Below are 27,215 nucleotides of genomic sequence, written 5' to 3'. Positions count from 1 at the left end.
TCCTAACAAGATGTAGTGAATAAAACTTTGTGTGCAAAAGTATAGAAAGAAAAATGAACAGAGTTGAGTTTTCTAAAATTTAACTTTTTTTTTCATTGGAAAAGTGAAACATCTTCATTCATTTAAGAGAAATTTGAGGGATACCTGGGTGGCTCAGTCAGTTAAGCATCTGCCTTCGGCTCAGGTCATGATCCCGGGGTCCTGGGATCGAGCCCTGTGTTGGGCTCCTTCCTTGGCGGGGAGCCTGCTTCGCCCTCTGCCTGCTGTTCCCCCTGCTTGTGCTCTCTCTCTCTCTGACAAATAAATAAAATCTTTAAAAGAAATAAAAAATTTGAGAGCCTGTGGTATGCTATGCACTAGAATATAACAGTACACCAGATAGACCTCACAGAGTTTATATTCTAGTTGGAAGAGATAGATAATAAATAAGTAAATGTATAGTATGCCAGAGTGTGGTGATATTACTGAGAAAAAATAAAGCAGAATATGTAGAATGGTGAATAAGAAGTACAAGGGTAGGAGTGAAGTTTTTAAATACAGAGAGTGGTTGGGGAAGGCCTCACTTAATAAGGTATGTTTGAGAGAGACCTAAAAGATATTAGGGTGAAGTCAGGTATATATGAGTAGAAAGTGCAAAGGTCCTGAGGCTCATTGTTACCAGTGAGCAAGAGAGATGGGGGGAGAAGTAGACCTACTCAGAAAGGTTCAATGGATATGTGTGTTGGGGGGAAGAGGGGATAATTTAGGACCTTGTCATGCACTGTACAGTGCAAAAAAGTATCTCCTTCCCACTTCAGACCCCAGAGACAACAACAGCTGGTAATGACTTTTTGTGTGTTCTCTGTAAAGAGTTGAGGCAATACCTGACCCAGCCTCCATCTTTTTTTTTTTTTTTTAAGATTTTATTTATTTATTTGACAGAGACACAGTAAAGGAGGGAGCACAAGCAGGGGGAGTGGGAGAGGGAGAAGCAGGCTTCCCACCGAGCAGGGAGCCCAATGCGGGGCTTGATCCCAGAACCCTGGGATCATGACCTGAGCCGAAGGCAGACGCTTAACGACTGAGCCACCCAGGCGCCCCCCAGCCTCCATCTTTGTCCCGTTGCAGAAGTTCCATGTGAGTATAGTTAGCACATAATTTGCAGAGTAGCAGATCTTGCATAGGTTGATGACCCTTGTCTTGGAGAATATAATAGCTTAAAATAAGCTTATGTGGTTGGGAAGTAGGATAAAAAAAAACTTCTTCCCTAGAGAAATATATTTCTCTACCTTCTTACCTACATAGTCAATTTTCTATGAACAGGAGAACGGACAGCCTAGATCTGGTATAGTTTCCTTTTGAGTACGTTTGTTGTTTTGGTTTATGACCAAATATGCCTACCCCACTTATCTGTTGCTTTTCCCTTTGTTCATTTGACCAAAAAGCTCCTGCTTCCCCAAGTCCTAATCATTGCTATTTAATGGCTTCAGGGACCACATTATAGGTCATCCTATTCATATTTCTGTTTTGCACTGGTTTCCCTTTCCATAGGTATGTTTAAGCATTAAGGGTTATTAAAGCATATACTGAGCTGGTTGGCTTTGGTGGGATTGAGGAGTAAGCACCAACTATTTAGTGATTGATGTTCTATGGCAGCCACATACGGGAAAGTAGAAGGATATTTGATTTCTAGAGTACTTGTGTCTTGAATCACCCATTCTTACTTTCCCTCTCAAGATAATCTGGTTTAGCTAGTCCTGTCATTCAGTGAAAGAATCTCTCTGTTGCCCTTGCTGTAAGTTTGGAGGTTAGCCCTGCACTTGACCTGGTTACCCTCTGTCCTTCTCTTTAATTATACCTATCTAGTTGTCTTCCTGTTACTTAGTATCGTCCTTGGGAGATGACCTCAATCAGGAAACATTTATTTCCTTACCATCCCCTTCTCCTTTGGTCAAGTAACTGTGTCATCTTGCATAGGAAATACTCTAGGCAATCACAGATTCCCCTAATTTCTTTTTTTTTTTTTAAAGATTTTATTATTTATTTGAGAGAGAGAATGAGAGAGAGAGAGCACATGAGGGGGGGAGGGTCAGAGGGAGAAGCAGACTCCCTGCTGAGCAGGGAGCCCGATGCGGAACTTGATCCCGGGACTCCAGGATCATGACCTGAGCCGAAGGCAGTCGCTTAACCAGCTGAGCCACCCAGGCGCCCAGATTCCCCTAATTTTGAAGTTGCTTTAAATAACTGCTTGATGCGTATTACTTCAACATTTATAGATGTTTGTAGTTGTCTTTTTAAAAAATATTTATTTATTTTAGAGAGGGCGTGTGCACACATGAATGGGGAGGGGCAGAGGGGGAGGTAGAGAGAATCTCAAGCAGACTTCCCACTGAGTGCAGAGCTCCATGCAGGGCTCAATCCCATGACCCTGAAATCATGAGCTGAGCCGAAACCAAGAGTTGGATGCTCAATCAACTGAGCCACCCAGGCGCCCCGTGTTTGTAGTTGTCTTGAAAGTATGTTTTTCAATGGCATTCTTCTTTCCTAAATCTTCAGTGACACATGTTTCCTGTGGAAATATTTCTCTTTATGGTTCTTCTAAAAACATTTTGCTACTCACTTGCTCTTACTCAAACCAGAAGTTAAAGTGACTTTTGCTTGAATAAGTGTCAGAGGTAACCCTTGAATCAGTATTTTCAACTGGACTAGAATTATCTAGGGTCGTGAATTCTAGATTTGGGACTTTGGACTTCTTTTGGGATGGGATATGGAACCAGTCTTTCAAAATGTTGGCACAGCTCTTCGTTTCTTGGAGGGCAGTTGAACTAAGTTGTTTAAAAATAATCAGGGTTGTCCAGTCTGCAACTGGACGTACTCTCCAGTGTACAGCTTAGGATTCCAAAAAATGAGATAATTCTTTTCTAGGTTCTGAGTCTAGAGTATAGGATTTAGGACTGTGTCATTCCAGCCATCTTATATTTAAACCCATGCTTTCCAACAGCCTCTACTCCAGCCTGGAATAATGATCTGAGCTGTCTGGTGGACAATAATAGGCCCAATACAGTATTTAACATACTTTCAGGGATCATTTCTATAGTTCGTTAATAACAAGTGCCCTTCTTGCTGGAGGAGTGTGTGTGGTGGTCAGAGGGTTGTCAGGGATAAGCTAGTTCAGTGGTTCCCAACAGCTGACTATCAATCATTTTGAGAGCTTTTTTTTTTTTTTTAAGATTTTATTTATTTATTTGAGAGAGAGAGTACAAGAAGGGGGAGTGGGAGAGGGAGAAGCAGACTCCCTGCCAAGCAGGGAGCCCGATGCGGGACTCGATCCAGGGAGTCCAGGATCATGACCTGAGCCGAAGGCAGTCGCTTAACCAACTGAGCCACCCAGGCGCCCCATTTTGAGAGCTTTTTAAAAGCATGAATTCCCAGGCATTCCCTCTAGAAATTGAGGTATGGGGGATGAGGAGGTAGATTTGGGAGATTGTATTTTTAATTTTTTTTTAAATTTTTAAAATTTGTTTTAAGATTTTATTTATTTTTTTAAGATTTTTTATTTATTTATTTGACAGAGGGAGAGAGAGCGTGGGCAGGAACACAAGCAGGGGGAGTGGGAGGGGGAGAAGCAGGTTTCCCGCAGAGCAGGGAGCCCGATGTGGGACTCGATCCCAGGATCCTGGGATCATGACCTGAACCGAAGGCAGACGCTTAACGACTGAGCCACCCAGGCGCCCTATTTTAAGATTTTATTTATTCATTCGAGACACAGAGATAGAGAGAGAGCATGAGCAGGGGGAGAGGCAAAGGGAGAAGCCGGCACCCCGCTGAGCCAGGAGCCAGACGTGGGGCTCGATCCCAGGACTCTGAGATCATGACCCGAGCCGAAGGCAGATGCTTAACCATCTGAGCCACCCAGGCGCCCCTAATTTTTTTTATTCTTTTAAAGTTTATTTAAGTAATCTCTGCACTGAATGTGGAACTTGAACTCATGACCCTGAGATCAAGAGTCACATGCTCCTCCGACGGAGCCAGCCAGGTGCCCCAGAGATTGTATTTTCTTAAAAACCTTTCCAGGTGATTCTGATCACTTAGGTTTGAGGACCATAAAACCTGAACATTTGAGTTGAAGCTACATATCTGTGTGATTTCTCAGTTGGGTGGTTATTTAAATTAGTATGAGAAGTAGAAAAGAATAGTTCATGGTAGTGGACATGGTGAGAAGGTGACTGATTTGAAGTTTTCTACCTCTGTATGCTGTATTGTACAGGAATTACAGATGTCACGGCCTGATTTGGAGATTATGCCAGTACTTAGCATGGTATGGAGAACTCGCCTGTTGTGAGGGAGGGAAACTTTTAGACCGTATCTCCACTTCCCCTCTCCATTTTGAAATTGTGGAACAGATTCAGGAGAGGATGTTCTCATTGAAACTCAGCTGGACAATTTGTTTAAAACTCGACAGGAAGGGCCAATGTTACTTCCTGTCTGAAAAGGAAGTGCTGGCTTCCTTCCCTTCCTCCTTGGCTAGCTCTGGCCAACTTCTAATATGTTTGGGGGAGGGGCTGATCATGTTAATACTTTTCACTGGCTACCCGTGCCTTGGGAAATCAGGTTACCATCATTGTTCAAGTGTGGAAACATCATGTTCGTTCCCTTCTTTCCTCATTTGAAACGTGGAGATGGATGCTGTGTGGTCTCTTGTCTCCTTGCCCTTGTGTGAGAGCCCTGTGCTGTGTTTGGCTGTTGCAGTCCAGGAAGCTTCCCAGTCTCCCAGACGTTACTTTACATTCAACCTTATACCGTCCCTGTATTCCCTGACATTTGAAAATAGATCAAGGAGCTGTAGGGAAGAAACTGAAATCCATTTGACACTGAGGGGTAAGTTGCGGAAAAGAGAACATAATTGGGCAGAAGGGAGTGGGTGACAAAGGTTTCTTATTTTTAAATTGAGCCAAGAAACATTCCTTCTAAGTGGGGCCAGTTGGCACTCTTCCTGCTATTTTAGTCCAGGCTTCTCCTTCCTACTGGCCAGTCAATTGTATTAAGTGTTTGATGTGAGTTTGAACTGTGGTCTCTGGGGTTGGGGGGAGGGAGAGTGGTGGAAACAGCTGGTGCCTTCATCAAGCTATCTCAATTACGCTTCTTTTCAGAATGTTTAGGGGGGTGGGGGGGTGGAGGATTGGAGGAATTGGATGTATGTTAGCAGAGCCCCAGCAACTCCCATGTGGTGGGGTTGGATTCTCAGGCACTCTTAATACCATGTGGGATGCTGGCTAGTTGGAATGTAGCTAAACCTTCTTCAGTCACATTCTTTTCTCTGCCTCCCCCCCCCCCAATTCTTTCAGCTTTGGGCTTGATTTGGAAAGAGGGTTATGTGGGAAGTTAGATAGCAAAACAGATTCATGCTCTTCCAACCACTGAGTATTCAGGTTAAGTCTTGGGCCCCCTCCATTGACTTTCTCCTTACCCATTCATTACTCCTTTGGTTAAGTTTTCTAAATATGTCTGCAAACCCAGAGATACAATTAGAACCAGGACCTTTGGTGAAGTCATGCTGAATTGTAATTGGTTGGCTATACTGTTCTCTTTCCTTCCCTCACACCCTGGGGTGAATGTATTTCTGAGTCAGCACCGCTTTTCTTTTCTTTTTTTATTTAAAGATTTTATTTATTTATTTGAGACAGAGAGAATGAGAGAGAGAGCACATGAGAGGGGGGAGGGTCAGAGGGAGAAGCAGACTCCCTGCTGAGCAGGGAGCCCGACGTGGGACTCGATCCCGGGACTCCAGGATCATGACCTGAGCCGAAGGCAGTCACTTAACCAACTGAGCCAGCCAGGCGCCCACTTTTTTTTTTTTTTTAAGATTTTATTTATTTATTTGAGACAGAGAGAATGAGAGAGACATCTCTGTAGTCTCTGTAGGGGGAGGGTCAGAGGGAGAAGCAGGCTCCCCGCCGAGCAGGGACCCCGATGCGGGACTCGATCCCGGGACTCCAGGATCATGACCTGAGCCGAAGGCAGCCGCTTAACCAACTGAGCCACCCAGGCGCCCTATTTTTATTTTTATTTTTTTTAAGATTTTATTTATTTATTTGAGAGAGAATGAGAGAGAGCACATGAGAGGGGGGAGGGTCAGAGGGAGAAGCAGACCCCCCGCTGAGCAGGGAGCCCGATGCGGGACTCGATCCCGGCACTCCGGGATCACGACCTGAGCCGAAGGCAGTCGCTCAACCGACGGAGCCACCCAGGCGCCCTCTTTTTTTTTTTTTTTTAAAGATTTTATTTGTTTGACAGAGAGAGATAGTGAGAGCAGGAACACAAGCAGGGGGAGTGGGAGAGGGAGAGGGAGAAGCAGGCTCTCCGCGGAGCAGGGAGCCCGATGCCGGACTCGATGCGGGACTCGACGCGGGACTCGATCCCGGGACTCCGGGATCACGACCTGAGCCGGAGGCAGTCGCCCAACCGACGGAGCCACCCAGGCGCCCAGCACCCTTTTCTGCCTCCGCTGCTCAGTCCGAGGCAGAGAACCCGCTAAGCATCCTTTTGGAGCGCAGCTGGACACGGGCGTGGCCAGCCCTCTGGGGCGAGTCTTTTGCAGCCCTCTTTGTTTAAAGTATCTGTGAAAACCCTCCTAGATGTTTTGGTCTCCTTTTGTGTAATTACCTCACATGATACTACTCAATTGACTGATTTATTTGGCCTGGGCTAGGATGAGGGAGAATGGGATAAAAACAGTAACAGTTGGGGGCACCTAGGTGGCTCCATCTGCTAGGCGATCCACTCTCGGTTTCCGCTCAGGTCATGATCTCAGGGTCGGGAGACCGAGCCCAGCCGTCAGGCTCTGCACTGGGGGCGGAGTCAGCCTGAGATTCTCTCTCCCTCTGCCCCGCCCACTCATGCTCTCGCAAATAAATAAAATCTAAAAAAAAAAGATACTAACAATTGGAACTACTTTTTCAGTTATTCTTTTTTTTTTTTTTTAAAGATTTATTTTTATCCGGAGAGGAGAGCGAGAGAGAGAGAGAGAGAGAGAGAGAGAGAGAGAGAGAGCCCTCGTGCAGGGGGAGAGGCAGAGGGAGAGGCTCTCAAGCCGACTGGTGCTGAGCACAGAGCCTGACGCGCGTCTCCACCCTGAGATCATGATCTGAGCTGAAATCACGAGTCAGACCCTTACCCACCTGAGTCAGCCAGGCACCCCTCGGTTATTTCTGAGAGAAGGGAGTTAGTCTGATTCAATGCTAGGTAAGAGATCTTAAGCTTTTGTGTGTGTGCTTCAGTGATAGTTTGCCGTGGCTAGGCTCTGCCACTGAAGTTCTGTTCTAAAGCCTAGCGTTGCTCAATACCCATTTTTCTACCCAGCCCTAGAATGGCTGACTGTTGTGTATATTCCTGCCCCACCTCCTTCCACCTGGTTATGTCAGATCCAGGTATGAGTTAATTCCTTCTAAGTTGTGCTGTTTCAGACTTAGGCTCCTTTTGCATCATATACTATCTAAATGAGGGTTCAGCCCAGACTACTTCTAGCAGATCCAAGAAGAAGGGGGAAGGAGTTTTTAGGAGAAAGGAAAGGAGAATAAACGATGAGAAATGATAGCATACTAGTCCCCTGTTCGGAGAACTCTGTGCTGAGCCTGTGTAATGCTTTATGCAAAGGGAATGGAGCCCTGTGGGCAAAGGGTGTTCCTTCTTTGGATTTCAAGAATCTCTGGCTAATAGATTAGCTTGACTTCTATCTGAATCTTTGCTTCTGGGGTTTAGGGCTAACATCCAGTGGGCTTGTACAAGATAAGAGAAGAATGCATCATTTACCCATTCTTGGAATTAGCTGAGGACCCTTATTGGAAAGGAAGGCCCCACCCCCACAAGGAAGTCCAAATCTACAGCCCCTGACCCACTCCAGGGGGAGTAGTGAGCAGGAAAAGCCGAGGTTGCTGTCTTGACCTCTTTGCCTCCAGGACTACTGTGCAATTCTAGTCCTCCCCTCATTCCCTAGGGAGGTAGAGAACTTTGCTCCCAGCACCTGCTGGTGCTTATCCTGCCTCTTGGTAGGGTGGAGCCTGCTGCCTTTGTTTGTTCTCTGTGGGGCCTCTAAGAATCAACTTTATGCTTGTGGGGAAAAGGGTTTGAAAGACTTTGAAAACAGTGGGAATGGGTGACAGAGGACATTTTAAAGTCGTTCTCCAGGTGGGAATGTTCCGTTGACTGAAGCCAGAGTGGCAATCCGATCGCCATCATGAAGTTTCCTTTGGGATGTATTGCACGTATCAGAACTGAGTATCAGCGCAGCAGCGGCTTTCAAATCCCCAGTGCTATGCCTCCCAAGTGAAGAAACTTGCCAAGTAGGAATTTTACAAATCCCCTCACCCGCTTCAAACCCTTAGATCCACACACAGTATCTTTCTGCGGATTCTCAAAGGCCTTAGCTTTGTCCTATGTCGTGTTGGCTTGGGGCAGGGAGGAGGGTTGTTTTCCCGAACATGATAAGGAACTGAGCAGGGCAAAGTGGGAGCTCCGACTGGTGATTGGTAGACAGGATGCCCTGGAATGCGGTTGGCCTGCAGCCCAGAATCCAGCACTTTGTATTTGTTTGTTTCTGGGAGACTGTGGTCTGGTGCTACTGTGACAGGAAGTGAGAAAGCTGGGAGTGGGGGAACGGAGAGGGGCCATGTCTTTGTGGTTCTCCTGTGAAATCTCTTTGTCCCTGGAGAGCAGCTCTGCTCCAGGGCTCTACTGAGAAGAGAGCAGCCTTTGTGTGTCTAATGGGTCTCTGAGCATCTAGCTACTCCGAGGGATTAGGGAGTGTGAATTCTGACTGTGGCCTTTTGCGTCTCAGCACTTGAGTTATATAAATGGCCTCCATCTCCTAGCATTGGGGAATTTCACTGAGTTTTATGTGTGCTACTGTTATTTATAGATCTCTAGGATTTAATTAAGAAAGGAATTCTAGAAAGAGATAGATGTTTGTTTATATAATGTTTATTCACTCTCTGTATTGCAGATATTTTGTTGGGTCTGAAAGGGACAGAGAGAAACAGGCGATGCTGGGCCCAGCATTTTACGGTTTACCCTTCCAATTGGCACCCTACTACACAACTAGAGAAACCTACCCATTCTTTGATTTCAGTATTGGGAGGTACTGGCAGTTCATTGTTTGCACATAACTAGGGAATGGTTGGTAGTTTCCTGGGATTTCCACCCTCCCCCCAAGACTGAAATAGCACCTGTAGCACTCTCTGTGCCCCTCCTCCTTCCTTCCCCCCCTTGTTTTGTGTTTTCCCTGCCCTCCATTCCAGCTGTGAAACAGGCATCTCTTCTAACTTTGTGGATTGGGTGGCTGAGTCCTCAACTTCTTGCCAAGCTGGCTAGTCCCTGAGCACACACACAAACCGGCCTTTGATTGCCCAGGAGGACAGCTGCCCCAGAGGCAGATTGCTAACATACCGCTAGAACAATCCCTCCCCTCTGTTCTGATACTGGCCAGCACAATTTTCCCTGCTTCTAGTTCCTTCTGTTTCCTACCCAGCTCTGATCTCTGCTTTTGGTTTAGTGAGATGCCACATTAAAAAGGAGAGTAGGGATATTTGGGATTAGGTTTTCTTCTTTGAGGTGGGGATGATTTGAGAATGTGGCATGTAGCCAGATTTCCAGAGCAGGCCCTCCAGAGGAAGGATAGATGATTATGTAAAAAGTTGTATTACTTTTGCCCCTAGCACCTTCCCTCCTGAATTCTTATTACTTTATAAAATGGGAAATCTGAGGTAGATTGCAAGCTATTCTTCCTCAGAATCGAGTACGTTCTTGCTCACTAAAGTGAAGGTAAGACCCAGGGACGCCTTGGTGGCTCAGTCAGTTAAGCACCCCACTCTTGATTTCAGCTCAGGTCATTATCTCAGGGACAGTCGGATCGAGCCGTGTCAGGCTCCGAGCTCAGCGCACGAAATCTGCTTGAGGTTCTCTCCCTTTCCCTCTGCCCCTCCCCAAGCTCATGTGCGCACACACACACACACACACTCTCTCTCTCTCTCTCTCTCTCTCTCTCTCTCAAATAATAAATCTTTAAAAAAAAAAATAAAGTGAAGGTAAGACCCAAAAGTCTATCTGCTTCCACACCATCCTCTCTCTCTGACAAATAAATAAATAATCTCAAAAAAACAAAAAAAAAAACAAAGGATGAACAAGGAAATGTTGAGAATGCCATAGAAGGTAAGGGGGTTTGGTGAGGAGCTGCCTCTTTAAAAAAGGAATGTGAACTCAAACAGTTGGTTGACCTCTAGAAAACCCTAAGGTTAAGCTTTTTTTCCATGAATTTTTTTTTTCTAGCCTAGAGTAGGGAAGGGTAGAAGGTATCCTAGTTAATTTTGATTTTAGGATTTCTGTTTTATGACACAGGAGTTACACAATACCTTCCCAGTCTGATTAGACTTTTTCTCATTTCCCATTGTGTACTTGACCTCCCTCTCTTTTTCTCCCTTCTCCTGTAGGAAGGAGAAAGGCATTTGGCCTCTCCCCTTCCTCCAGTCTGACACCTCCTTCTTTTTGCCCCTCCCTCTTTGTTTCCTTATCGGCCTCTCCCTAAAGCTCTGCTTTCTCCTTATAAGGCTAGGTGAGGCTCCTTTGGCCGGGTTGCATCAGGGATCCAGGTAAGGAACTCATGTGTCTCAGACTTTCAGGATTGAGAGAAAATTCAGCGTTGTCTGTCCCAGTGGAGGGCCTTGGAGAAGCACGTGGGTAATGGGGGTGGAGAAGGAGGCGGCCTGGCCTGAGAGATCAGAAGGACTTGTTAGACCAGTCCTGTGTATGTGTCATACGTGCCCAAGAGAGAAGCAGGTTTTGTTTCTTTCCATACCCTTTCAGTCCTGGGCCCCTCACTAGCTGAGAGCCACACCCTTCCTTTGCTTCAAAAGCCAGTCCAGCATTCAGCCATTTAGTATGTTATGGTTTGGGGGGTTCCCAGAATACTCAGTAGGGGAAAAGAGAACAAGGAGAATGTTCCATCTGGTTTCTGAATTTAGGGTCAAGGTGATGGAGTTGATTTTTTTTTTTTTTCTTTTAAAGTCACAGTCACGGTAAAAACTAAATTCTGATATGTAACTTTGGGTCAGGATAATAAGACTGAAGTGAGTTTAAGGTGTCCTGTTGATCTGTGGAGACTGCCAACTCAACCTCCTTTTAACAAGTAACTTTTATATAATATTTATTTTCCTTCTTTTCTCTGAAACTTCTATCAGAAGTATCACTCTTTCCTAAGAGGACAGTGATTTGTCAAAGACTTCCTTAATTCATCAGAGAGGTTCATGGTGGACACATTGAGATCTAGTCTTTCCCTGTGAAAATGAAAGTCCCCAGTCTGCCTTTTGGGTGCTCTTAAGTGGAGAAGCTGGGCCTTGCATCAGGCAGATCCCCAGGGAAGCTCAGAAACTGCTAACACCTAAGACAAGGCCATTTCCGGAATACCAGTTTGTAACTCTGAGAAGTGGTCAGTTGAGATCGTGAAGTGAGCAGAGTACTCTTTAGGTCCAGGGAGTTGGGGTTAGTGTGGGAGTTAAGTCTTCCCAACAAAGGCGGGGGAATACTGGAATTGTTCTCACTGAGCTTGGGATGGTGGAACATCAGGTGGTGGATGAGGCGCTTAGACCTTGGACTCTGGTACTAGCATTCTTGGTGATAAGAAGCCAGAGAAAAACTATTGACAAAATATATTCCTTTAATTTAAAAATAAGATGGCAGTTTTCTGTCTGTATGGTTGAACAGGAATAATTGCTTTGAATTTTAGAGCACATGCCATTTTAGGCAAACATGCCTCTTAGGGATCTAGAAGACCTACCTTTGTTGGCTTGAGCATTGTGTAGTACAGCTCTGTGGTGTTACAGGTGCTATATTTTATTGATTGGTATTCTTCAGTGCGAGGCTCAGTGTTTTTTAAAACAGCCATTTGAGGGGCGCCTGGGTGGCTCAGTCGTTAAGCGTCTGCCTTTGGCTCAGGTCATGGTCCCGGGGTCCTGGGATCGGGCTCCCTGCTCCTCGGGAAGTCTGTTTCTCCCTCTCCCTCTCCCCCTGCTTGTGTTCCCTCTCTTGCTCTGTCTTTCTCTGTCAAATAAATAAATAAAATCTTAGAAAAAAAAATAAAACAGCCATTTGAAATCCCTAGGATGACATAGAAGAGTTTTGCTAATCCTTGCTTTTTTTTTTTTTTTTTTAAAGATTTTATTCATTTATTTGAGAGAGAATGAGATAGAGCATGAGATGGGGGAGGGTCAGCGGGAGAAGCAGACTCCCTGCCGAGCAGGGAGCCCGATGCGGGACTCGATCCAGGGAGTCCAGGATCATGACCTGAGCCGAAGGCAGTCGCTTAACCAACTGAGCCACCCAGGCGCCCGCTAATCCTTGCTTTTGAAGGGAAGCATCACTTTGTGACATTGGTTTTGATTTCATAATAAAAACGAAGGAAGGAGGAGAGCTGGCTTTGGGATTGGCTGCAGAAGACAAAATTTCTTTTTTTTTTTTTTAAAGATTTTATTTATTTATTTGAGAGAGAGAATGGGACAGAGAGAGCACGAGATGGGGGAGGGTCAGAGGGAGAAGCAGGCTTCCCACCGAGCAGGGAGCCCGATGTGGGACTCGATCCCAGGACTCCAGGATCATGACCTGAGCCGAAGGCAGTCGTTTAACCAACTGAGCCACCCAGGCGCCCAGAAGACAAAATTTCTTTCCTAAGAAACCCAAAGACTATTTGTGGGGCTTACAGTTCTCCCTGAGGACAAATACTTTTTCAAACTCTTTCCACAGGGTTAGCTTGCCTAATTCTGGTCATGTCTTTGGATACACTTATCAGAATAGCATGGATATAGGAGAGAAGTTCAGTCACCTAGCCTATAGTTTTACATATATTAGCCCATTAAAGCTAAACCCTGACAAATAATAAAAGTGAAGATTATAGGGGTTATAACTTCCCCTGCGAGCTAGTTCTCACAGCTAGTTTTGGGCAGAGCCAGGACTTGAACCCCAGGTTTTTTGACCCCTAGTCTGGAATTTTATTTTGTTTTTCCCTTTGAGAGTATGAAGAATTCCTGTAGTTTACTGGGCTACTTGTAAAGCAGGGACGGGAGCATGTGGAGACATGCGTGGTTTATTCAGAGGTCCTATTAACACCACCAAACTCTAGTCCCTTGTGTTAGCTATTTGTGGTAGTGTTTCTATCAGTAACCATATTTTTTTTTTTTTTAAAGATTTTATTTATTTATTCATGAGAGACAGAGAGAGAGAGGCAGAGGGAGAAGCAGGCTCCCAAAGAGCAGGGAGCCTGATGTGGGACTCGATCCCAGGACCCTGGGATCATGACCCGAGCCGAAGGCAGACGCTTAACCATCTGAGCCACCCAGGCGCCCAGTAACCATATTTATAGCTTGCTATATGTCAAGACATTTTTCTAAGCACTTTATGTGGATTGTCTCACGTACTTCTCACAACTACCCTTAGGTGTATTTTATTTCCCCCATTTTACAGAAAAGGAATCTGAGGTTTAGAGATTAAGTGGTATTTTGCCCAAAGTTCTACAGCTAAGAAGCAGTGGAACTGGGATTTGAACCTAGTCTGATTCCAAAGCCTGTATTCTTAACTTCTAAGAATCGTATTTCCAAATTACATTCCTATGGCCAGGTTACCAGGGACCGTGTTATTGCTCATATTTTTTTACCCAGCTACCTGGTTGACATCGTCTCTTTGGTCCTTCTGGGTATTTGATCCAGTTTAACTTTTGGTTTGGGTTTCTTACAGAAGAGACTGAATTTTTACCATTGTCATTGCCTGAATGCTGGAGCCTTGCTGTAGACTCACAGGTCTGTAGGACCTACAGCTTGTTACGAGTAAAACCAGTTACTTAGGGGAATGGCAGGGCTCACTTTATGTGTGGCCTTTCTCTCCTTCTCACTTTGAGAATTCCTTGGCGGCCTTTTTGTAGTGAGAGCCAGTGTAATTCATTTGAAAATATTAAGAAAGGTGTTGGCCTGGACTTTTTGACTTTCTTGACTCTTTTTTTTTTAAGATTTTTTTTTATTTATTTGAGAAAGAGAGAATGAGAGACAGAGAGCATGAGAGGGGAAGGGTCAGAGGGAGAAGCAGACTCCCCGCTTGAGCAGGGAGCCCGATGCGGGACTCCATCCCGGGACTCCAGGATCATGACCTGAGCCGAAGGCAGTCGCTTAACCAACTGAGCCACCCAGGCGCCCCGACTTTCTTGACTCTTAATTGCCAGAGTCCATTAATGGTTTGCAGATTCTGGTCTAAAGCATAATTTGTTTCTGTGTATGGCACGGACGAGGACTCTTTCCTCAAGTCTGAGTTGTGAGGAGGCCGTGCTCTGGAGCTCGCCAGCAGCTTCATTCTCTTACCCTGCTTCTGCTTTCTTTTTCCTCCCATTTGTTTCTGTTGTCCCACTTAAGTCTTATATGTAGACATTATGAATAACCCTTTAACATAAGGAAAAATGGAAGCCCCAACCCACCCCCCTACTTTTTTCCTGTGATGTTTGGGCAGAAAGTACAAGGACTATGGGGGAGAAGGGCTGGACTGTCCATCTTATACTGGACTTGTACTTTCTGGACTTGACAGCATGTAGTAGAGCGAGAACGCAGGCTTTGGAATGGAATAGATACATGAGTTTAAATTCAGAATTTGCTATTAACCGAGACCTTGGGTATTTTCTTCACCTAGAGCCCATTTTCTCATTTGCAGTAAAACTTCCTTCCTTGGGGTTGTAAGTATTACCATGATAATAAATGTAAAACACTCAGTAATTGTTAGTTCTTTTCACCTTCCCTTTCTCTGTGGTCATAAACTGCAAAGGCCTCAAATAAGGGGACAAGAACTTATTATAGCAGATGTGTAATGCTGCACTCTATGTTCCAGAAACACTGGTCTAGGTGGGACCTCCTAGTAAATAGAGTTAGAGCAGGAGAACCAGCTCATCCACTCCTTAGAACCCAGTTATGCTTTTGATCTGGTTAGTCTCATCTACTAGTTCACAAAATAGTTTGGGGCTGAGGCATTACCATTAAGTAATATAATTGGGAGATAGAAACTAGCTCTTGAAACAACTTAATACCTCACATTTGTATGACATACATTATCTCACCTGATCCTCTTAGCAGCTCTCAGTTAAACTGGGCTGGTGATGTTGGCATCTCTCAGATGAGAACATGGCAGTGACCTTCTGCCATTGTTGGCTAGTGGCAGAGCCAGGACTGGGACCAGTCTTCTGCATCCTGTCCTACACAGCCTCTGCTTCTGCCCTCTTTCAGCAGAAAATCTCCCCATGCTATTAGGCCTAGGAATCTGATCCTCTCTTTCTGGTTAATTGTGCTGTCCTCTTCTCCAAATTAGAGCCTGGTGGTCCAGCCTTTAAAGCCATGAAGGATGGGAAAAGATCCTGCATTCTAATCTAGAGCCCTAGTTAGTTTTCCTACTATCCTTCCTTAACTCCCTTTATTGAAGGGGTAAAAAGTAGGTGTTTACGGCATGGTGACCATTTCTGTGCAGCAGGGAGGGTTGTCACTGTATGCCCCATAATAGTGGTAGTTTGGGCTTTCATTAGCAAAGAAGATTACAGGGTGGAGGCTGCCAGAGTGGTAACTGCAATTCAGGCCCTGTTAAAATCTAGAACTGGAAGAATCTCTCTTGAGCTTAAGAGTCCTCTTGGTGTGGAAGGTTCATAGGTCATGGTACATAGCGGATAAGGACAATGCTTAAAATGAAGCAATAGAGATGAGGAGGGAGCAGCATTTTTTTTTTTTAAATGATACTTTTTAAAGACCTTTGAGTGGCCTGTTGGGGTGTAGGGTGGGAATAGGAAAACTCGGCAACAGACTGGAAGGAAGAACAGGAGTTGATAAGTGACTGTGGGAGCCCAGAGCCAGGGTCGGAGGAATTTAGAGAAGGGCTGCCATATTCTTGGATTTCGGTGCTTGATCCACTGGAAGGAGTCTTACTGATGGAGGATTAATTAGGTAGTTTATTGGACACCTGTCTATCTGTTCCTCTAAGTGCTCTTGCTGGCAGAATGCTGCATATACTCTAAAGCAGGCAGGCCCAAGTATTTGTTTGGTAGAGCCCTGGAGAGCGTGGGAAAGGGAACTGAAGCAAAAGGCTCAGCCTAGGCTAGTCCCCACATGTCTTCCCCACTACGACTATTGCATTGGTTTCTCAATGTCTTTGTGGGCATGCTGGGACTGGGCTTTGAGGTTTCTGCCTTAGAGGTGGGAAGGGGGGGGGGAAGGGCATTCCAACAACAGAAATTTTCCCCCCAATTTGATCGCTGGGAATAGGGGGTAAGTGAATTTTTATCCATATTATAACCTACTCCTGGTTCTGTACAGAAGTACTCCATGACAGTAGAATCCCGGTTTTACTAAAAACTACATCCAAGGCCCAGGTATCTGAAGACAGAGCTAAGTCCAAAGGGCATTTGTCACATTAAGCAATTCCAAGTCATATTTTACATGACTCCCTTCCATTCCCAGATTTTCTTTCTCCCAGTACTTGCCCCGTTCCTCTTATTTTTTAATGTTTTGTGTATATTTTATTTTCCTCTCAATCTCATTTTTCCTCCAAATATTTCTGCAGCTCTCTCCTTCCTGCTTCCTCCTTGCTGTGGTGGCTGGGATGCTTCTCCCATGATTTTTTGAATCTAGACTGGGCTGTTCTCTGTGTTAAAACCAATCAGTTACGACCTTCTCTTAACAGGTGTGTATGGAAATAAGTTTATTAAGAATAAATTTTTTGAGTGCCTTTTTTCTTTAGGGGGTTGAGAAGAGGGTGGGGAATAGGGGAAGAGAGTTTATTTTAAAACCTCTTGACATGGTATATGTTGGACTGGCCATAAAGTCTCCTATAGCCAGTTTGTAAGGGAGAAACCCTATTGAGTCCAATGGTGTGACTACAGTGCCCCTCCATTTACTGGCCGACTTGTAGTTAATACAGTAGGGTATGGGGAACTCTTCATTTTTATATAACAATCGTTTATTGTATAAATAGCACACAAATCCTCTATATACTTGGATACTTACCCTGAGCTGGAATAAGTAAAGATGTAAAAATACAGTTGGTTTTTTAGAGCTTTCTGCAGGATAACAGGGATGTAGGAAGTTCCCAGCCATTGACTGGAGGTTAGAATGTGAAGTGAACTACTTTGAGGGGCAATTTCAGATTTTGAGCCTAATGTTCATTTTCCTACTCCCCAAAGAGGTGAAGGTCGCTGCAAGTGGAGCCTTTTTACACACAGAATTTTTTGTGGTTTTACTACTCTCTTGTCTCCTTTAGCCAAGGCCCATGGCTTGCCTTCAGTATGATAGTATGGTCTTGAAAAGTAGAAAGACTCCTTCGTAAATGTATTCAATATGAGGGCCTTCATTTTGTTACCTGCGTTTGATGGTAGGAAGTTTTTTACTATTTCTATTTCTGATTGGCATTTTAATGTATCATATTCATTTAGTAAATTTTGCTACCACTGAGGCAATTTCAGTGTTCAGGTTTGGGGAGGTAAGTAAGATCTGTAGGTCTGTACTACTCCCTTAATTCTAGAAATGGCTTGCCGATGCAGGACAGTGAATGCTGGGCTGTACTGTGGCGTTAACAACTTTGATTGAGTTAACACCAGCAAATTTTTCCAGGGAAGAATAATCTAATATTAATCTCCTGTCATGACTACAGCCCTTAGCCATATTCTCCCTCTCCTGCCAACAGTGTAGACTTGGATCTAGTTGCACCTTTCCATTCAGTGGTTATTTCTGGTCAGGTGTTAAAGGGTAGTGGGCAAAGGATCCTGCTTCAGTGGACACTGGTGATGGGCTCCTAGGCTTGGTGGTGGCTGGCTTTCTGCATTGCAGTAAAACCACAAGGGGGCATCTTTGGCTCTGGGATTAATGATTCATCTGTCTTCTCTGACCTGTGACCTTTTCTCTCCTCTCCCTTACCTTCTCTCGGTAGTGCGAAGTGAGGGGGGCCTTCTCCCTCCTTGCTCCTCCCTCTGTGATCCACACCTTCCTTTTTACCCTGCCCTGCGGCGGCTCCGCCCCTTACGTTCATGGACGACTCAGAGGTGGAGTCGACCGCCAGCATCTTGGCCTCTGTGAAGGAACAAGAGGCCCAGTTTGAGAAGCTGACCCGGGCGCTGGAGGAGGAACGGCGCCACGTCTCGGCGCAACTGGAACGCGTCCGGGTCTCACCACAAGATGCCAACCCACTCATGGCCAACGGCACCCTCACCCGCCGGCATCAGGTAACCCCTCTCTCCATCAGACCTGCAGGTAGGACTTTGGCATGGTTATAGAGAGGCTATGATCCTACTTGGGAAACTACTTTCCTCATGGTGATGGGCTGTCGAAGTGCCCATGTGTCATGGTGAACCTTTCCAGAACTGATGTAAGAGACAGGAGATATTGCAGCTCTGCTGAGTTGAATGGTGTATTGCTAGAAGCATCTATCTGACTTCCTGTTTTGCTGGAGTGGGGTTTCTGGTTTGGGATGTAATTCTAGTCATGGTAGATCATATAGTTTGGAGCTGTACTCAGGGTCCTTGGTTTTCTCTGATTTTTTTTCCTCAACTTGGTATCAAGTTTACCACATTAAGGAAGGTAAATGCCTGCTTAGTGGTTGGCGAGGTTGGGCATCTTGTACTCTCAGCTCCAGTTCAGGCTCCCTCACGGAACAGTCTGCTCAGAAGGTGTGGCAGTATCCATAAATTGTGTATTCCTGCTCCATATTGTCCTTGTATGCTTGTTTTGTTAGCTTTGCAAATCATGTCTTGGAGGGAGGAGGTCATTGTTAATTCTGTCGGTTAGAGCTGGAGGAGCATCGTGCTGTTATTTAACCCAGATAACCACAGGAGCCAGTGGTCTCTGGGTTGGCTGACTCTATGAGTGACTTGGGGGAGTTGGTGTTAGAAAGGAGAAGTATCTTGCGTTTCCTGTGGTTTCTCTGGTCTGACTTCACTGTGATATAATCTGTCAGAGGTAGGTAGGGTGTGTGTGTGTGTGTGTGTGTGTGTGATGTAATCTCTCTCAGGTGTTGTGTGTGTGTGTGTGTATGTATGTATAGAGTAGACCTTGCTTGATAGACTCCATCTTAAGAGATCTCCGGTAGGGGTGGGGTGTGTGTGTGTGTGTGTGTGTGTGTGTGTGTGTGTGTGATGTAATCTCTCTCAGGTGTTGTGTGTGTGTGTGTGTGTATGTATGTATAGAGTAGACCTTGCTTGATAGACTCCATCTTAAGAGATCTCCGGTGGGAACTAACAACAGTGCTTATGCTTCAGTAGTCCTTTCCATTGATTACTTATTATTATTATTTTTTAAAGATTTTTTTTATTTGAGAGAGAGAGAATGAGAGACAGAGAGCACGAGAGGGAAGGGGATCAGAGGGAGAAGCAGACCCCCCGCTGAGCGGGGAGCCCGATGTGGGACTCGATCCCGGGACTCCAGGATCATGACCTGAGCTGAAGGCAGTCGCTTAACCAACTGAGCCACCCAGGTGCCCTGATTACTTACTATTTTTTAAGACAGAGAAGGTCCCTCATGCTGAGGAGCATATTGCGTGAGAGGACAAAACCTCATTTAGGAGACTTGGAGGCAGTATATTTGCAACGTTCTAGGATTTTTATAGGAACCAGAAGAGAGGGTTAGGAATGAGAGGTATATATTGAAAGGGGAGAGCAGGACTGCTTGGGCTTAGAGGTGGTGGGGAATTCCAGGATTTAGTACTAGGTTTCTCTCTTTCTCTCTTTTATTTTTAACTTCTGTTCAGTAGTGAAGCCACACCCTTCCTTCTTCCTGAAAGTAATGTTTAACTTCCTCTCCCTGCAGCATTACACTCCCTATGTAATGGGAGTAGGGTGGGGGAAGTCTCCCAAGGTGGATCTCGCTGTTTCCTATTGGAAGAGGAGCAGTCAAATGTGTTTTTACATAGTATAATGTTGTTAGATTATTTCCTGCTGCTCAAAAGAGAGCAGCTTATGTTCTGTGGCTCTAAAAATTGGTGGTGATGATGTTGAGACAACTTTTTGCTTGAGGGGAATTGGGGTACTTGTTTTCTTCCTACTTTGAAAGGGAGACTCCTGTCTCTTGCATCTCTTTTTTTTAAAAGATTTTATTTATTTATTTGACAGAGACACAGCGAGAGAGGGAACACAAACAGGGGGAGTGGGAGAGGGAGAAGCAGGCCTCCCACAGAGCGGGGAGCCCGATGCGGGGCTCTATCCCAGAACTCTGGGATCATGACCTGAGCCGAAGGCAGATGCTTAACGACTGAGCCACCCAGGCGCCCCTCTTGAATCTCTCTCTCAAAAGCTGGCTGATGTGGGAGTTTCCATTGGTAGTAGAGCATGAAGATGCATGGAGCAATGAAGAAGGCTTTTGGAAACTCCCCAACCTAGCCTTTCTAACTTATATTTTTAAGGACTTACCTGAGTTTCAGCTATTTACTCAGCAAATAGTTTTTGAGTGCCTATTATGTGCCAAGCATTGTTCAAGGTACTGGAAATATACCGTTGAACAAAACTGACCAAAAAATAAAAATACAAAAAAATGTCTGCCCTCATAGAGCTTACCTTCTTATGTTCCAGAGACCCAGTCTGCCAGTTCCAGGCCCAGTTCCACTTTTGAGGAAAGTGCTAAAACTAAGGAGTGATGTGGTTCTTTTATAAGTACTTGACAGAAGGACGCCAGGCCACAAATATCTTTTTGAAAGCTCTTTTCCTGTTTGGAAAAAAGATTACTTGTATTTGATAGAGCAAAGGAAGGCCACAAAATGAATTGTCTTCATGTGGGCTCTGTTTCAGAACGGCCGGTTTGTGGGCGATGCTGACCTTGAGCGACAGAAATTTTCAGATCTGAAACTCAACGGACCCCAGGTAATGTCTTTGGCTCAAGGTCTGGGTTGCTTCATTTTTCTCTTAACTTCCCTGGCCTATAAGAGCATATTGGTGTCTTGCAAAGTGCCTGGTACATTTTAAGTACCCACCCATTAATTAGCTGCTTTCATTTAGGAAAATAAAATAGTGGAGCTTAAATGTATACATGTAGTTGTATTTTGGAATAAGTTTTAATGGCCGCTGATCCTGTATTTGATCCCTCAATTACTGCATCCCTTTTCTGGAATGGGCATGCCTCTGTTTCTACCTGAAATCTGGCTGGTCTTGAGCCTTAGGCAGTTTCTAAAGAGTAACAGAGCAGGTCAGAAGATGGTTTTTTGGGGGATTTTCTGGTTCATCTTAAAAGTTCTTTGCTGGTGAACTTCTTTTTTTGAAGGATCACCCAGATACAGATGTAACCACAGTTAACACAGTTCATATTCACTTCGATGACCAGAACTGGGAAGTTAAATCTGCTGTCTCTGTTACTTGGGTGTTGATGTGGCTATAGTTAACTCAGTTCATAGTTTTGTTTTGTTTTTTCTTTTTAAAGATTTCATTTATTCATTTGACAGAGAGAGACACAGGGGGAGAGGGAACATAAGCAGGGGGAGTGGGAGAGGGAGAAGCAGGTTTCCCACGGAGCAGGGAGCCTGATGCAGGACTCAATCCCAGGACCCCGGGACCACGGCCTGAGCCGAAAGCAGACAGACGCCCAACGACTGAGCCACCCAGGCGCCCCTCAGTTCGTATTTGTTAAATTATTAGAACTGGGGACTTACATCTTCTGCTCTTTTGTACAAGTTCAAAAGGTGGTGTCAGCTACCCCACTAAAAATCCTGGGGCCCGTGGAAGATGCATGAGTCTCTCACTAGGGAGACTACTTCTCATTGGGTTGGACTGTTGATATATATGGCTTAATAGTCGTTCCTTCCTTTTCGTCTTTTTCATACAGGATCACAGTCACCTTGTGTATAGCACCATTCCCAGGATGCAGGAGCCAGGGCAGATTGTGGGGACCTACACAGAGGAGGACCCCGAGGGAGCCATGTCTGTTGTCTCTGTGGAGACCTCTGATGATGGAACTACTCGGCGCACAGAGACCACAGTAAGCAAAGACTTGTATAAGGTCTGGGATGATAGAGGAGGTCTTCCTATGGTCTTTATTGGTGGAGGGAGAGATTAAGCACTTAGTTAGGGTGGATGAAAAGTATTAATCTGTAGTGAAGGCATAAAGAAAGTGATCTCTGGCCAGACGGGGAAGATAGAAGAGATATGGGAAAATTGAATGGAATGGGGAAGGGAGAAGTCTGCGAGGTCTACGGTAGCTTCCCTTACAGGCATAGTTAACTGCCAGCACAAATTTCCTGCCTGGGCACTTCCTGTAAGGTAGAGAGAGAAGGGTAGATGGTAAAATGTAAAGCATTTCAAGATAAAGTGAGCTGGCAGTGGGGGTTTGTTTCATTTCTTAGGTCTAGAACGTAGGCTTATATTTACTCTTCTCTTTCCTTATGTGAAGGTCAAGAAAGTGGTGAAGACTGTGACAACACGGACAGTACAGCCAGTCCCTGTGGGACCAGATGGGCTGCCTGTGGATGCTTCATCAGTTTCTAACAACTATATCCAGACTCTGGGGCGTGACTTCCGCAAGAATGGCAATGGGGGACCTGGTCCCTATGTGGGGCAAGCAGGCACTGCTACCCTTCCCAGGAACTTCCACTACCCTCCCGATGGATATAGCCGCCACTATGAAGATGGTTATCCAAGTAGCAGTGACAACTATGGCAGTCTGTCCCGGGTGACCCGCATTGAGGAGCGGTACAGGCCCAGCATGGAAGGTTATCGGGCACCTAGTAGACAGGATGTGTATGGGCCCCAGCCCCAGGTTCGGGTAGGTGGGAGCAGTGTGGATCTGCATCGTTTTCACCCAGAGCCTTATGGGCTAGAGGATGACCAGCGTAGCATGGGCTATGATGATCTGGATTACGGCATGATGTCCGATTATGGCACTGCCCGTCGGACTGGGACACCCTCTGACCCTCGCCGACGACTCAGGTAGGGAAGAAAAGGGTCTTAAACCAAGACAGTGGAAAGGGGTAGCTCTTCCTTCTCTAAGTGTTTTTTTGAATCAGAGACACTTGCATCTTCCCTTTTGTGACTTTACCAAATACTGACTTGTTTTTTTGTCTTTTTCATGATGAAAATCCTATATTCTAATTACCTATAGATAATGACTTGTGGTTATTGGGCTACATCCTGAAGAGTGGTCTTTGCTTCCATGCCAGGAGTTGCTATTTCTGCCCCAGATCTGGCTCCCTTTTGGTGATAGCTTCACAAAGGAGCTTAGTACTTTAGGGCTATGGGGGTACTCCCTTGCTCCTGTTAATTGCTTCAGCACCTGGTTTGGTAGTAAGAATTGAGGGTTTTAGGTTTTCAGGGCCAGAATAGACAGTTAAGGGTGTATGTGAGAACCCTCCCTGTGGTGATTTTAGTCTCAAGTTAAAAACAAACCTTGATCTCACCAAATCCCTGCCACTTTGTGTTTTGGTTCTTACGTTTGATTATAAAGTGAAATGGGGGTGGCATCCTTTGAGGCGGTATGTTAGTGACATTCTGAAAGGTCACTAAGCAGCTGCCTATTCTGACTTGACTACACATCCCTGGGGATTCTTTGGTGATGTGAAAAAAGGAGTGATTGATGTTTGGGCTGGTAGAAGGTTTGCCTTGGAAGAGTGCTTTGGAATGGGGGTTGGCAAACCTTTTCTGTAAAGGACCAGATAGAACTATTTTAATAGGCTTGCAGGCCATATATCGTTTTTGTTGAATGTTGTTCTTTTAAACCTTTAAAAATATAAAAACCCCTTTTTAGCTCTGGGACTGGACAAAAACAGGTTTGGCCCATGGGCTGCCAACCCTGCTTCAGAATAAATCAGAGACCTAGTGTTTTCCAGGCAAGGAAACATAATAAATAAAGGAGAAGATATACATATGTCTTGGTAGTAAGGATATCCTAGCAGCTGTTGAATTTCTGTATGGGGTCATAACCTTCTAAAGCAAGTGCCTTGGTGCTAGTTTTCCTCATACTAGGTAGCTTTGGCTAATAGTGAACTGGGCTGGGGCCAGGGTAGAGGCCCCATTATCTAAGCCTGAGTCATTCACCTTTTAGGTATTGTATCATTTGGACAGCTAGTCCAACTCCCATGTGACTCACCTTTTATTGGGGCAGGGGGCAGCAGGGTGGGCACCAGACTTAAGCTGGTGCTACTTGAAGCAGTGGTAGATAACCGCTATCACCAAGGGAGTCTGCCCAGGGCGTTGGCCCCTCTGCTTGTTAGCAAGCCTGCTTTTCTGACTTCCTCATTAGTAGAGTGATTGGACCTAGGTGGGTGTGGGTGGCCAGGTCATTCTCTGCTGTGGCAGTTGACATAAAAGGAGAATGTTTTGGGCCTGGTTCTTGAGTCTGTTCCAGGGTGGCACTGGACTTGGAAACCTGCTTGACTAGCAAGAACATTAGCTGCTTCCTGTTCCAGGCCTGGGAGAGTAATACAAGGTCAAACGGAAACAGTAAGGCAGAATGATTAATGGAAAAAGCGCTGAACCAGAAGACTTCTACTTCTAGTTGTGCCTTTGCCACCAGCTATATAGCCTCAAGCAAGTCATTTAATCTCTCTGGGCACAGCTTTGTTATTTGTAAGACAAAGGAAAGAATGTCATGATCCACTGCCTATAAGAGAAGGAAATACAACTGAGTGACCAAAATCTTGGTTATGGCGATTGTTTTTGTAATTGCTTATACTAAAATAATAATGAAAGTAAAACATGCTCACTACAAAACTAGACAAGAAAGGCACACCGGCCATGGAGAAAGAACTACGGTTAACATTTTGGTGCACTTGCTTTGAGTTCTATTTTCTGATGTAGGTAGACATACTCAACATACTCTGACCTTATTTTTCCCCTACTAAAATAGAATCTTCCTTAACATTACTGTTCAGTGGCCTCCTTTTAAAACTTAGCTATATAACCTGTTCATTTTTTTTTGATGCTACTAAAAAATAGGGATTTTTACAAAGTGCTTTGTCCATCTGAGTTGCTGTTGAGTGGTTGATGTTGGCAGCTAAGAGGCAGGGCCTCTGCTGCAGCCAACCTTGAGGGTTTGGTGACAGTGGGAGCGGTTTTGTGGAACAAACAACAGGCTTATTTGGAGAGTTCCACACAATAGATTCTCCTTTCTCCTATGGGAGCCAGAGGGTGAGATGAGCTCGCAGATAATGGGTCTCTTCCTTCCTGGTGGTTATGAATAAATAATAGTGTGACAGATTCACCCTCTAGTGGTTGCTGGTAGTACTGAAATTAGGAAGAATTCTCTCTGGTGAGACTTTTCTCTAAACCTTCCCTTGCTTCGTCTCTGTTCTTTTTCTTACTTGTTGGGTATCCCAAATGCTGTGTTGTTCAGTAGCCTCTGTTTTGACAGAATCCAAGGTATTGTCTTTAGAAATCGGAGGCTAGCAATCATATCTGGAACACATTTGTTGAGTAGCAGAGATGACGTTGGGATGAACTGTGAAAATTAATGTTCAAGCTTCTACCAAAGCCAGGTCCCCCTACCATGTAGCAGGAAGGCCTGAACTGTTCTACTCTTAACCACCTCCTCTTTTCTAATTTCCAAAATAAGATGAGAGGCTTAAATAAGTGGTGTTTAAGGGTCTAATCCCAGCAGCTGTTTCCTGTGTGTAAATGCCTCATTTCCTGTTTAGCTGAAGGCTTGTAAGAGTTGTTCTCAGACATTGTTTGCTGACTTCTTTGGTTTAACTCTGTCGTCTGAGGGTTTATTTCAGTCTCTATCCAGAGAGCTTAGCTGTCAGGTGTCATTTAAGTGCTAAGCAGTCAGGATTTGGTTCTGTTTTTGTGATTAGCGTCTCTGAATGCTTGTTACTATCTTCCGAGCTAGTAAACTTGACAGGAAAAAGGTAGCTTTAATGTAACTGCAGATGCCTTTAAAATTGTTCCCTTATCTCCTTAAGAAAAATTGATCAGTCTATCATTGATGCAAAGGAAAGGTAAGATCTAGTGTACTGGAGTTGAAGTTACTCCTGCCTCCAGCCTTGGAGGTGAGGGGTCATGGGAGCTCACCAGGAAACCAGACTCGGCAACTTGATGTATTCTTTTCCTCTGGGTTCTTCCGACACTGCAGGAGCTACGAAGACATGATTGGTGAGGAAGTGCCGTCGGACCAGTACTACTGGGCTCCTCTGGCCCAGCACGAACGGGGAAGTTTAGCAAGCTTGGATAGCCTGCGTAAGGGGGGGCCCCCGCCCCCCAGCTGGAGACAGCCAGAGCTGCCAGAGGTGATAGCCATGTTAGGATTCCGCTTGGATGCCGTCAAGTCCAATGCAGCCGCGTACCTGCAGCACCTGTGCTATCGCAATGACAAGGTGAAGACCGACGTTCGGAAGCTCAAGGGGATCCCGGTACTGGTGGGATTGTTAGACCACCCCAAAAAGGAAGTGCACCTTGGAGCCTGTGGGGCTCTCAAGAATATCTCTTTTGGGCGTGACCAGGATAACAAGATTGCCATAAAAAACTGTGATGGTGTTCCTGCCCTTGTGCGATTGCTCCGAAAGGCTCGGGATATGGACCTCACCGAAGTCATTACCGGTGAGTTACGGGCACAAGGGCAACTGCTGGGTTGGGGTTACTATGACCCCTAAAGATGTTGAGAGCTAGAGGGACTTTCATTCCTTTTACTTTTGACTCAAGGTGGTGAACTGGTGGTCTTTGGGGCAGATCCATCTCACTGATTTGTTTGGATCACACAAGGTTTATTTAAAATTCAGAAGATTTCACTTAAAATTGAAAGGTTCTTGGCTTCTATTAAAAATGTGTGAGGGGGTGCCTGGGTGGCTCAGTTGGTTGAGCGACTGCCTTCGGCTCAGGTCATGATCCTGGAGTCCCTGGATCGAGTCCCGCATCAGGCTCCCTGCTCGGCAGGGAGTCTGCTTCTCCCTCTCCCACTCCCCCCTCTTGTGCTCTTTCTCTCTCTCACTCTCTCTCTCAAATAAATAAATAAAATCTTTAAAAAAAAAAATGTGTGAGAACTGGCAACAATAGATCTCTTTTGCTACCTGACAGTAGTTGGTCTGAACTGACTGGTATGCATGTTCTCCCATTTGCAATAATCCTGAACATACCCTATTATCTTTAGCCAACTACTGCCATATAGCATGTTGTCTCCCCAGCACTGAAGCTGAGTGTCTTTTGCTATTTTTCTACACTCTTGTAATTTCTTTTAAATATCTGCTTGTCCTGACTCACCTGCCTGGCATGTGTAGACATTTGA

The 27,215-nt window shown here is 45.2% G+C and overlaps 1 protein-coding gene across 14 annotated transcripts in view; it reads left to right on the top strand.

Annotated features, from left to right (window-relative positions):
- Positions 1-27,215, top strand: part of CTNND1 (catenin delta 1) — a 49,564-nt gene that overhangs the window by 8,868 nt on the left and 13,481 nt on the right. For 10 of the 14 annotated variants that reach the window (XM_064576397.1, XM_064576396.1, XM_064576394.1 and 7 more), the window contains exons 2-7: positions 16,597-16,716; positions 17,959-18,250; positions 20,804-20,875; positions 21,831-21,983; positions 22,395-22,930; positions 26,070-26,533. In XM_064576397.1, coding sequence (XP_064432467.1) covers positions 18,056-18,250; positions 20,804-20,875; positions 21,831-21,983; positions 22,395-22,930; positions 26,070-26,533 — 1,420 coding nt within the window. In that variant the 5' untranslated portion in view covers positions 16,597-16,716; positions 17,959-18,055. The other 4 variants (XM_064576386.1, XM_064576388.1, XM_064576393.1 and 1 more) reach the window with 4 other exon arrangements.

The sequence above is a fragment of the Mirounga angustirostris genome, unplaced genomic scaffold (genome assembly GCF_029215605.1).
Source record: "Mirounga angustirostris isolate CCGP_5_RB_7025 unplaced genomic scaffold, mMirAng1.0.hap1 SCAF_13, whole genome shotgun sequence".
Lineage (NCBI taxonomy): Eukaryota > Metazoa > Chordata > Mammalia > Carnivora > Phocidae > Mirounga > Mirounga angustirostris.
The sequence above is the reverse complement of the archived record's forward strand: the minus strand, read 5'-3'. Positions and strand labels throughout refer to the sequence as shown.